General features: G+C 42.8%; 1 protein-coding gene across 3 annotated transcripts in view; it reads right to left on the bottom strand.

Moving 5' to 3' along the window:
* The window catches only part of KSR2 (kinase suppressor of ras 2), a 683,331-nt gene that overhangs the window by 408,265 nt on the left and 263,044 nt on the right, over nucleotides 1–12,022 (bottom strand). For all 3 annotated transcript variants that reach the window (XM_077462057.1, XM_077462058.1, XM_077462059.1), the window contains exon 4: nucleotides 7,574–8,078. In XM_077462057.1, coding sequence (XP_077318183.1) covers nucleotides 7,574–8,078 — 505 coding nt within the window. The remainder of the gene's footprint in view (nucleotides 1–7,573; nucleotides 8,079–12,022) is intronic.

Genomic DNA, 12,022 nt, shown 5'->3' on the forward strand with positions numbered 1-12,022 from the left:
TCCATGATGAGAGTTAGTCCATAGATGGATAAACAGATTGCTTTCCTTAGTGGCTGCAGAAAAAAGCTAGAAGAGACTCTGGGGCGGAGAGGGAGACAAGAAGCAGCGTCATCTAAGTGTAGCAGTAAGGCATTTTAATAGATAAAACCAAAGAGTTACACTCACAATAAGATGATTATAACCAGCATGTAAAGTTTAGATCATCCACTTTGCCCCAGGAAAGATGCTGTGTATCTGTGGCCATGGGTATTGCTGTGGATCCGGCTACGCTGGTGGCTCCCATCGCTTCCAGGGGACTCAGCGGTTCTCAGAGACACTCTGAAGCACAGATGATGTCACTACCGGGTACATGGCCAGTGAACGTAGCGTGCGTTCAGAGCACAGAGCCTGTGGAAAAAGCTGCAGAACCTGACGAAGGAGCATGCATGATCCGGATCCATGCCACGCCCGTTGACCATGTACTTGGTAGTGACTTCATCTGTGCTTCTGAGTGTCCCTGAGCACTGCCGAAGCGCTGGGAGCCACCAGCGCAGCCAAATTCACGGCAATACCCACGGCGGGCACAGACACAGCACCTCTCCTGGGGCAGAGTGGATGATCTAAACTTTACATGCTGGTTATAATCAGAAGCAGGCACTGTTCAGTTATGTTGACTAGAATACAATTGCCCAGCACAGAGATTTTGACCATCCAGACTGTTAGAGTGGATGGAGGAATCTGTTATGCCCCGTACACACGAGAGGACTTATGTCCGACAGACTTCCAAAGGAGTTCTGCCGGAGTTCCGACGGAGTTCTGACAGACTTTTCGGCCGAACGGACTTGGCCACACACGATCACACTAAACTCCGACGGATTCGAACGTGATGACGTACGACTGGATTCGACGTAGGAAGTTCATAGCCAGTAGCCAATAGCTGCCCTAGCGTCGGTTTTAGTCCGTCGGAGTAGCACACACACGAGCGAATTTTTCGAAGGGGACCGGGTCCGGCGGAGTTCCGTCGGGAAAATTTGAAGCATGCTTCATTTCTAAAGTCCGTCAGACTTTAGCAAAGCTAAAGTCCGTTGCAGCCCACACACGATCGGATAGTCTGACGGACTCAGTCCGTCGGAGTTTGGATGTCGAAAAGTCCGCTCGTGTGTACGGGGCAATAGAGTTTTTTATCTCAATCCACAGTCTGAACAAAATAAATCTATATGTGTAGCCCCAGCTTTAAGTAGAACTATGGGCAAAACTTTTCATTTTGGATACAGTAAATGAGGGTTATAACCTCTGTGTCCCATTGGGGAGATTTCCCTTCACTTTGTGTCCCATACCCAAATGGGAAATGAGAGGAAATTCCTGCAAATTAGGAGAATTCCTTGAGGACCCCCAGGTCACCAGAACTAGTGGCCCTTTGAAAGATTCCTCCTCTATTTCTATTCTGATGACTCAAAATGTGGGATTTTCTTTTTTCTACATATAGAGAGGGTGAATCTCCTTAGCACAGACAGAAATACAAACGGACAGGCATTCTAATCTCTCTCCACTCTATCCAAAACCAAAGAAAAAAAAGTTTGGCCTTTAGTTATACTTTGTCTCAGAACAAGGACTTTATTGATATGTATAATTGTTCCAGATCAGTGATTTAGAAAGTATTAAAATACCAATACCTGAGGGTGAAGATTGGGAGTACTGTCACTACCTATTTATAGCAAAACCTGTCCCCCCTACTCAAGTTGTTCTATCAGAGGTGTAGGTCCTGAAAGTCTCTCCCACTAACCACTGTTAACAGGGTCAATCTTATTAAAGGTCTTTTCTACAGATGTTTTTAAACTTTGTTAGAAATACACCCATATCCTTGCCGAAATCTCTCTTTGCCAAAATAGATGGAATTGTTCTCTCCCTTGTGCGGACCAGGAAGACCCCTCGTTTTGCTAAGATTACTATTGGGCAACAGGTTTGGTAATGTTGCAGGGGTGGTTCTCTACACTTGGAGATAACCCTGTGGTGACTCTGGAAGCAGTCCTTCTGGGTTCCTAAGCATCTAGCAATTTTGGCAAGACCCTCGCTCTCACCCTCTGTCACTTGTTTGACAGACACCATGGAATATTGCCAGAGCAAGATATTGTACCCCTCAATCCTTTTCATCACATACAGCCCCATGAGGAAACCCCACCCTTTCCCATTTCATATGCATACGAGACCCTTAGTTTTGGGCTATTCATCGAGAATAGTGAACCCTGAAACTAAGGGAAATAAACAAAATTTACTGACCTTAAACCTAAATATAGTCTTTCTAATTGGATGTTTTCTAGGTTTTTGCAGTTAAGACATGCAGTTTCAACACAATTTCTCACAACTATTACTTTAGAATCATATCCTATTGAAAGGCTATTTACCTCAAGCATGACAGGAAAAATACTCTCCTCCATCTATCTCAAACTCTCATTTGCCCGTGCTAGTAAATTAGCTTTCAGAAACTGGAGGGTGATTTGACCAACCTCACGGAGGATGGCTGAGTGGACTGTACAAGTAATTATGTCCCTTACATGATCTCTGCTAACTAAAGATTCTCCACAGAGCTTACTACATCCCACGGAGATGAGCTAATATCTACCTGACAGTTAGCCTCTTGTTCAAGAGATGTCAAACATTTGTAGGTACATTATTTCATATGGTGTGGGCCTATCCAGTAATTCATACCTTTTTTGGAAGCAGCGGTTAATATTCCTAATAATAAGTGTGACTTAACCCTCAGATTGGATCCAAAGGTGATGCTACTAGGCATTCTTGATGATAAAAAGCTGGGTCAATATGTGAAAACAATTTTGTTTTATTTTCTACTTTTTACACACAAAGGGAGATCCTTCTTAACTGAAAATTACTTAACCCCTCCACCCTTTTGCTCTTGGCACACTACTATTAATAACATTCTACCAATGTATAAACTGACATATGAGAGTAAAAAGTACCAAAAAAAAAAAAAGTTATGACAACACAGTGGTGGCGGCACAGTGGTGTAGTGGTTAGCACTCTCACCTAGCAGTAAGACCGATTACTGGTTCAAATCCCAACCATGACACTACCTGCCTGGAGTTTGCATGTTCTCCCTGTGCCTGCGTGGGTTTCCTCCAGGTACTCCGGTTTCCTTCCACACTCCAAAGACATGCAGGTAAGTGAATTGGCTTCTGTTCAAAACTGGCCCTAGTATATAAATGGGGACCTTGGAGTGTGGGCTCCTTAGGGGTAGAGACCAAATGAGTGTGAAATGTACAGGGATAGGGACAATTGTAGCCACTCACTCAGGTTGAACTAGATGGACTGGTGTCTTTATTCAACCTTTGTAACTATGTAACATTTAAAATGCTTGGATTGATGCATGGGACCACGTATGGTATTCAAGATCTCAGAAAAAAATAGCTGTATAGAACAGACTGTGGGATAGTAGGCAATATTAGATACTCATGCAGTGTAGTATACAATAAAGTTTATTGAAAAATGATGTGAAATTTCACATATAATAGAAAAACCCAACACCTCCAAAGGTATATTTATAATATTATCCTATCTTCCCCCCCACCCCTGCAATTTTTCATACTCCATTCCATGTATTGCTTCGTCCCTCCGTCCTTCTCTCCTTCCTTTCCGTTGCTTCTTCCTCCCCTCCCCTTCCACTTCTCTTCTCCTCCTGGGTGATACTATTTGACTTATGAATGAGAAGTAGACAGTCCTGTCCTGTAAACTTTACTTGAAGAAGCTTCTTATTGTTTGTGAATTTGATACAGGTTAATGATATGTGAGTGGCATGTGGAGGAGTGGATGTTGCTGCACCACTTTGTTGTTTGCAGTTGTCCTCAGTTTTACCCTTCCTTTAATACCCTTCCCTGTCATGGTGATGAGACTCAGACAATACAAGCCCAGAGTTCAAAATTTCTCCATTACCACTTTATTTGACATGTTTTAGATAAAACAGGAAGAGAAGAAGTTCCTCCTATGGGGACACAACAATAAAATCATATTTGTTTAGTACAGTGAGAGGTTTAGAATCTTTTTTAGGATTGTATTGCTCTCTGTGTCACCATTAAGCAGATTTCCCTTACATCTAGACAACGGGTGTCAGACAGGACGAACGAACACATTTTAGGAAATCTTTCCCCTCTATTCAAATCTAATATGCGTTTTGACTGGAGTTGGCCCTTGAGTCAGCATAAAAGTAACGCAACTAGTATTTTCAGAGGAGATCAGCAATTGCATCCCCCATACCTCTCTCAGGAAATGTTTCCTTTAAAGTGATATTAAAGTTAAAAATTACAAACATGTTATACTTACCTGCTCTGTGCAGTAGTTTTGCACACAGCAGCCCAGATCCTCCTCTTTTCGGGTCCCTTGCCGATACTTCTGGCCCCTCCCTCCTGCCAAATGCCCCCAGAGCAAGCAGCTTGTTATGGGGGCACCGAGCCAAGCCGCTGCTCTGTGTGTCCCTTTAGTCATGAAGCCGTGGCTCAGCCCCGCCCTTTTCTCTCCTTATTGGCTCACTGACTTTGATAGCAGTGGGAGCCAATGGCACCCACTGCTGTCTCAGCCAATGAGGAGGGATAGTCTGAGACGTACAACATCACTGGATTAAGATGGGGCTCAGGTAAGTATTAGGAGGGCTGCTGCACACAGAAGGTTTATCTTAATGCATAGAATGCATTAACCACTTCAATACCGGGCACTTAAACACCTTCCTGCCCAGACCAATTTTGAGCTTTCAGCGCTGTCGCACTTTGAGTGACAATTGCGCGGTCGTGCTACACTGTACCAAAATGAAATTTTTATCATTTTTTTCCCACAAATAGAGCTTTCTTTTGGTGGTATTTGATCACCTCTACGGTTTTTATTTTTTGCGCTACAAATAAAAAAATACCAAAAATTTTGAAACAAAATATGTTTTTTTTGTTTCAGTTTCAAAACTTTGTAAATAAGTACGTTTTCTCCTTCACTGATGGGCACTGATGGGGCTACACTGATGGGCACTGATAAGGCGGCACTGATGGGCACCAATGATGTGGCACCAATGAAGTGGCCCTGATGAGGTGGCATTGATGGACACAGATATGTGGCAATGATAGGTGGCACTGATGGGCACTGATAGGCGGCACTGATGGGTGGCACTGATGGGCGACACGGATGGGCACTGATAGGTGGCACAAATTGGCACTGATAGCTGGCATGGATTGGCATGGATGGGCGGCACAGATGGGCATGGGTGGGCACCGATAGGTGGCATGGATGGGCACTGATAGGCGGCACAGGTGGCCACTCATAGGCGGCACAGGTGGGCACTCATAGGCGGCACAGGTGTGCACTCATAGGCGGCATTGTATTGTTATACTGTACTAATGGATGCCAATCAGTGCCAAACAATAATGCATGCCAATCAGTGATGCCCATTGTGGGCACTGATTGGCATCCATTATGGGCACTGATTGGCATCCATTGTGGCACTGACTGGCATCCCTGGTGGTCTAGGGAGGATTACCTTTTGCTGGGCATCCCTGGTGGTCTGGTGGTCCAGTGTGGGCATCCTCGGGGGGGGGGGGGCTGCACCGATAATCGATCAGCACAGACCCCCCCGCCCTGTCAGAGGAGCAGCCGATCGGCTCTCCTCTACTCGCGTCTGACAGACGCAAGTGAGGAAAAGCCGATCACCGGCTCTTCCTATTTACACTGTGATCAGCCATGATTGGACACGGCTGATCACGTGGTAAAGAGTCTCCGTCGGAGACTCTTTACTGAGATCGTAGTTGCCGGGTGTCAGACTGACACCCCGCAACAACGATTGCCGCGATGCGATATGACGTCCGATCAGGATTATGCAACCACTTTGCCACCGTCAATTGCCTATAGGGCGGGCGGCAAGTGGTTAACATAAAAATCTTTCTGCCTTTAGAGCCACTTTAACCTCCCTGGCGGTATGATTATTTCAGATTTTAGGTGCTGAAAGCAGTAAAATTATTTTGCATGAAAATTTGGCGTTTTATATTGTAGGCCTGTAATTCTTAGGAATAACTCACTTAAATCTATCAAAACCTTGTCTTGTAAACATCCCGGGTATGATAAGGTTTGAAAAATTAAATCATAAATTATAATATAATAAATAACTATAAATAATTATACCAAATAATAATATAACAATAATAAAAAAATATTAAATAATGTAATCAAATCAAAAACACTGAAATTTGCTCAGTTGCAGAATTGTCGCTGTCATTACTTTTCAGTATTTGATGACGGATCTCCCCACAAATCACTATGGCTCAATTCTGCGAGTGATTACAATTTATTATCGCTGTTTTATAGCTGGTCTAAAACCATTTTTGATGTAAAGGGACGGTTTTGGTTGCTATGGACAATCTCCAGTTTCCAGGCATAAAGAACAGTTTTTATTATATAAACCTACATGCAGAGCACTGGGCAGACCACTAGGGACAAAGGGGATGTGAAATAATTACATACAGCAATGTAATCTGTAAGATTACATTATACTGTATGTAATGTGTATATTTTACTTTTTGAATTTGGCGCCGTTCTCCGTCCCCATGCGTCGCAAAGCTCGCAGGGAATGGAGTCCGGCGATGTGATAGATCGAGCGGAGGACGGCTCGCTCGTACAGCGGGGGGGTCATCGCTGAATCCAGGGCACAAGGTAAGTAAGCTCTTCCTGGATCCATCGATGCGGTCCCGAGTCTGGCTCAGGGTTACCGCTAATGGTACTAAATTTTCACCCCGAGCCAGACTCGGGAACACCGCCAGGGGGGTTAAGTGCTGATTTTTCTTGTTAAAGAGAAAATGAGAGAGAAAGAGGGGGAGGAAAAGATAGATAGATAGATAGATAGATAGATAGATAGATAGATAGATAGATAGATAGATAGATACTGTAGATGGATATACTTAAAAATAATAAAATTAATATTACTCTAGCCCAAAAATCTGTGACACAGATCAGCAACTTTTCTGTAAATAACTCCCTTGGTAAAGATTTTGTTTGCAAAAAGTCTTTGTAAAAGGAAGTCTGTAATGTGAAAAGTTACTGACATTTGTAAGAAGACTACTGGACGCCTGGCTCCCAATATTTTCAGAACTATAATGTCACCACTCCATAAAAAAGTATGTAGATTAGAAAGTAAGAGTGACACCAGAGCTCCTCATCTGCACACTTGTCCAAACCAGTGCCTCACAAAATACTGAGGCCATTGCACTGGGGCCTAGGACTAGGACCAGGGCCCGGTAACTGAAATTCTTAAAAGAAGAAGTCAGCAATGGTAGCTTCCATATTTCTCTTGATCTGCATTTCCTTCAACAAAGCATATTTATATTTAATATAATATTCTGAAATACTCAGTATTGTGTTAAATAGTTTAATAGTAAATCTAGTTCACTAGTATTAAACAATGCTTCATATAAACCATTTTATTCTGTGACCTGCATGATAAATGGGAATCGCCATTAGCATAAGAGGCTCTCCCAATACTGGAGGTCATGAGATACTATAGACTCTGTAGCTTTCCCTGTGGCACACAGATCTAGATCATTTTATATTCACTTACTTGGGGGTGTGAGACTCATCCACACGGTGTCCGACTTGGAACTCGTGAGACTTGCTTCGATGCAACGAGGTGAATCCAGGTATAAGGTGAATGAGTTTCCGTGACGAAGGTGGAGGGGTGCCAGGTGGCTTTAACTTGTTCCTTCGCCGTACAGGGGGAGTGCCTGGAGGGGTCATAGTAGTAACTATGTTAGGTGTCCTTGGTGGATTAGTGTGTGCTGCATGTCGTTGGCGGGGTGATGGTGGTAAGGAGCGATGCCCAGTCTCTGATGATTGGCAGGAGCCTGGATATGCTTCAACAGTCAACCTGTCTACATTAGTGTACATGGATCCATAAGCTACAGGCAAATGGCAGTAGTGCTGGATGCATTTGGACTGTAGTTTGGGACTCTGCGTAAGGTGTGTCCGAATCCACTGGGCTGTCTCTTGGGTGAACGGACTATTTTCCTTCCCCGTCTCTGTAGCTGGCCACGGAATGGCCCAGTCTTGCTTAGACAGGCTGCTTCCTAAAAGTAAAACAGACAAATGTAAAGAAAAACACTAATATATTTGCATTAGAATTAAAATATATTTATCAATTTAAGGGAAAGCTATACTTTTACAATACATAAACACATGAATTTACTATATCCAGTGATATCAATCAAATTTGCCCAAATATTCTCTTACTTTCTGCCATGTCTTTTTATGTGCCGTGATCGCTGTCATCAAAGGCCAAGACCAATGTACCGGTTAACACTGCTATGCTTACAATCAGCTTTTCTGCAGTCTGCACTGCAATTGCATACAAGGAGTGTCAGATGCAATGTCTCCACTGCCAAGAGCTATACATTATTATTTCTAAGCTGCAATGAACATATGCAGTCAGTTGGGATTAAACATTCCTGCAAACAGGTAACTCCTGCATGATTTAGATTAGCTCTACTCATTATATATGTGGACTCAGACATGCAGACAACCATCTTTAGAAAGCAGAATGTAAATCCAGAGGGCTTTCTGGTTCTTTTTGGTTCTCAGTTCTTTTCACACAGTTACATTTATGTAGGACCCTCCGAGTTCTTGCAGCCTGTGATCCCAGTTATTGCAGCCGTGCATTGCAGCTTATAAATCATGTATGGATTCTTCCATTCAAAATGTTAAATCATTATAGGTGAAGCCGATTTCATTCTTGTTCTTCTCTAGGGTTATAGTGCAGAATAGAGAAGGGGAGTTACTGTGTAAACCTAGCACACTTCCTGGCCTAGGGTGACAATACTGCACCCCCCCCCCCCCCCCCCATAAATATAGTCCAGTAAATGACACCCTAGGGCAGGAAGCAGGTTACTGGCAATAGTGCCAAGTGAATAAATGGGAAAATTCATGAAAAAGAAAACAATTTCGGGCAACACATGTAAGAACTGGTAAACTGCAATATATTACATTTGTGTCCTTTTATTCAGATATCCTTAATCTGAGTTTTGAATTTACTTTTTTTTGTGGTAGGATCTTAAAGTGGTGTTTTACTCACCTCTAAATGCCTGTTGCTAGGGGGTCCCTCGTAGTCTGCCTCCTTCAGTGCCCGGGCACTGACATCACTTCCCATCCGCGCTGCACAGTCACCTGGGACCTGTCACGTGTCCCAGATGACTGTGCGGCATACCACGGTGCGTGTCGCAGTGGGTGCCGGCTGTGAAGCCACAGCCGGGTGCCCACAGTAAGAATGCCGGCGCCGCGAGAGGAGCGGGTAATGAGGGGGGCTTCGTTCCCCCGCATCGCTGGACCCTGGGACAGGTAAGTGTCCGATTATTAAAAGTCAACAGCTGCAGTATTTGTAGCTGCTGACTTTTTTTTTTTTTTTTAAGGGGCACCCCACTTTAACATGTGTTATTGAGTCAGACTGCACTTTCTTGGTCTGGAAGCAAATGGCCTACACTGAGTGGTTTTGAGAATGGCTCCTGGACTAAAAATTGGTGTTCCTAGAGCATCAGGTCACTGCCAATCTGGTGAACTACAGATATTACTAGATCATTGTTTCTCAATCTTTGTTCAGTCAAGGCACCTATGCACAAATCTCGAGGCACCCTATTCTAAAATAAAAAAAAAAATGAAATTAATAGTTTTACATAACGCAACACCCATATGCATAGGACACCCAACATCAGTGGTGATTCATTCTTCCAAAGCAAACACCTTTGCACACTGGTAATGACTAGTATTGCAATGTTTCTCTTCTCCCTCACTCAACTAATGTCACCCCAGTGCTGATGGAGAGGGGCAGGGGAGGGGCAAACAAGGGTGCTGTGCATGTCTCCAACATCCTCCTCATCAACCATTGATGCCATTGGTTGTTAGGACACTGGCAACTAGAAGGTTGTAATGATGCACAATGAAAACATGTGGCTTCATGCAACTAACATGCAGGCTTGAGCCACCTGCGGCTTGTATATCATTTTTGGGCAGTATCTGGGCATTTTTCCCTAAAGACACTTGAAGGCACCTTGGTTGAAAAAAGGCTGGACTAGATAAATAGCAGATGCCCTAGATACAAACAGTGTTCGTCTTCATGTACTTTAAGGCTGGGTTCACACTATTGCAAATTGGATGCAGGTTTACCCGCATCCAATTCGTATAGCAGCGGCTTTGATGCAAATTACACAGCAGTCCTGTGTGTCTTTTGGTCTGTTTCAGGTCTGAATTCAGCAAAAAATTCAGGCTGAAATCGGATCTGAAATGGTGAATGGAGACGCACCGGACTTCTGCTGTGAGCAGCTCCGTTCTCCAGTGTGAATTTTTTACTTTTGAGTATATATTTGGAGGGTATATTTTTGAATTGTGATTCTGATAAGAACAGACATAAAGATTTTGTTTTAAGATAAACTACTAATTACTATTTTTTTTGATATTTTATATCCAATGGCATTTTGCTCAAGACCTATCCCCTTGTACGTGACCTATCCCCTTGTACGTGACCTATCCCCTTGTACATGACCTATCCCCTTGTACATGACCTATCCCCTTGTACATGACCTATCCCCTTGTACTTTTACCTTGTAGATTTTTACTATTATTAGGCATACAAACTGGATGTAAAAAGAGCAAATTTTACATTGGCCTGGGCCTGTGATCTCAGTTCCCAAACCAAATGGAGAGAAAGGGCAGAGCCACAAGTTTATATTGCATAAGCAAAGTTCCTTGGTATCCCTGGATGTGCTAAAAGAGTAAATGTGCTTTAAAATACAATTATCTTTCACTGCTATAATAGAGGCCCAATATCTGTACAATTAAATCTCTAGGGTATACAACTACCCAAGTAACTAGACAATAATAATGGCATAAGTTGTTGTTGGCACACTTGGAACTAAGAATAGCAGCAACATAATTGAGCTGATACAGATAATAATAAAAGACTACCCTTAACCATACCTGTCTATAGCACGATTTGTTCTAGTGGGGTATTGGAATATGCTATTCTTTGCACACAAACAGTTATGACAGTATCACTGAGACAGCCATTCCGATTATTCTTCACACGAAGGATGAGAATGTCAGCAATGCCAACAATAATTTATCTATAAAGCATCATCTCCTAGCAAGCTTACTATGCATCCAATGTTCAGTTTTACCATCTATTATAAGGACATTGCCTTTAAATGGTTTGCCTTACAGTGTTACTAAACCCAGGACTATGCATTCTCTACATCTGGTCTACCAGAGTACACAGAACATGGAAATGCATTTATTTTAGTAAGTATAAACGGCTAAATACCTTTTCTCATCAGCAGTATATAGCAGTCCTGTGACTTCTATGAGTGTCTGGTTAAAGCTTGTAGGAGGATTTTGTATTCTCCTCTGACTCTCCCATGAGGATGCAGGACCCATGACCGTCTGTCTGGACAGTGCTAAAATGGCCCTGTGCCGATTACATGCACCCGCCAAAGAAATTAAAAACTCTCTAGCGATACACACCAAACTGAGCATGTGCAGAGTGCCCCCAAGGCTCTGTTCTATCAGGAGATGGATTGGGGACAGAGGAAGAAGCAGAGAATCAGAGAAGATAGGATCAAACTGCCTTTTTTACAAAATGCAGAGAATGAACCCCTTAGGTTCCACAGTGTATATACCAAGCATGCTTTACTGCATATACAGACTGACTTTACTGTTGTGGGTCTGCAGTGCCTTGAAACAGTATTCATACCCCTGGAAATTTTCAACATTTTGTCATGTTACAACCAAAAAGCGTAAATGTATTTTATTGGGGTTTTATGTGATAGACCAACACAAAGTGGCACATAATTGTGAAGTGGTAGGAAAATTATAAATCATTTTCAAAATTGTTTACAAATAAATACCTGAAAAGTGTGGCGTGCATTTGTATTCAGCCCCCTTTACTCTGATACAAATAACTAAAATCTAGTGGAACCAATTGTCTTCATAAGACACCTAATTAGTAAATAAGAGTCCACCTGTGTGT

Source organism: Lithobates pipiens, unplaced genomic scaffold, assembly GCF_037356315.1.
Source record: "Lithobates pipiens isolate NorthernLeopardFrog02 unplaced genomic scaffold, aLitPip1_a1.2 Scaffold_3, whole genome shotgun sequence".
NCBI classification, from domain to species: domain Eukaryota; kingdom Metazoa; phylum Chordata; class Amphibia; order Anura; family Ranidae; genus Lithobates; species Lithobates pipiens.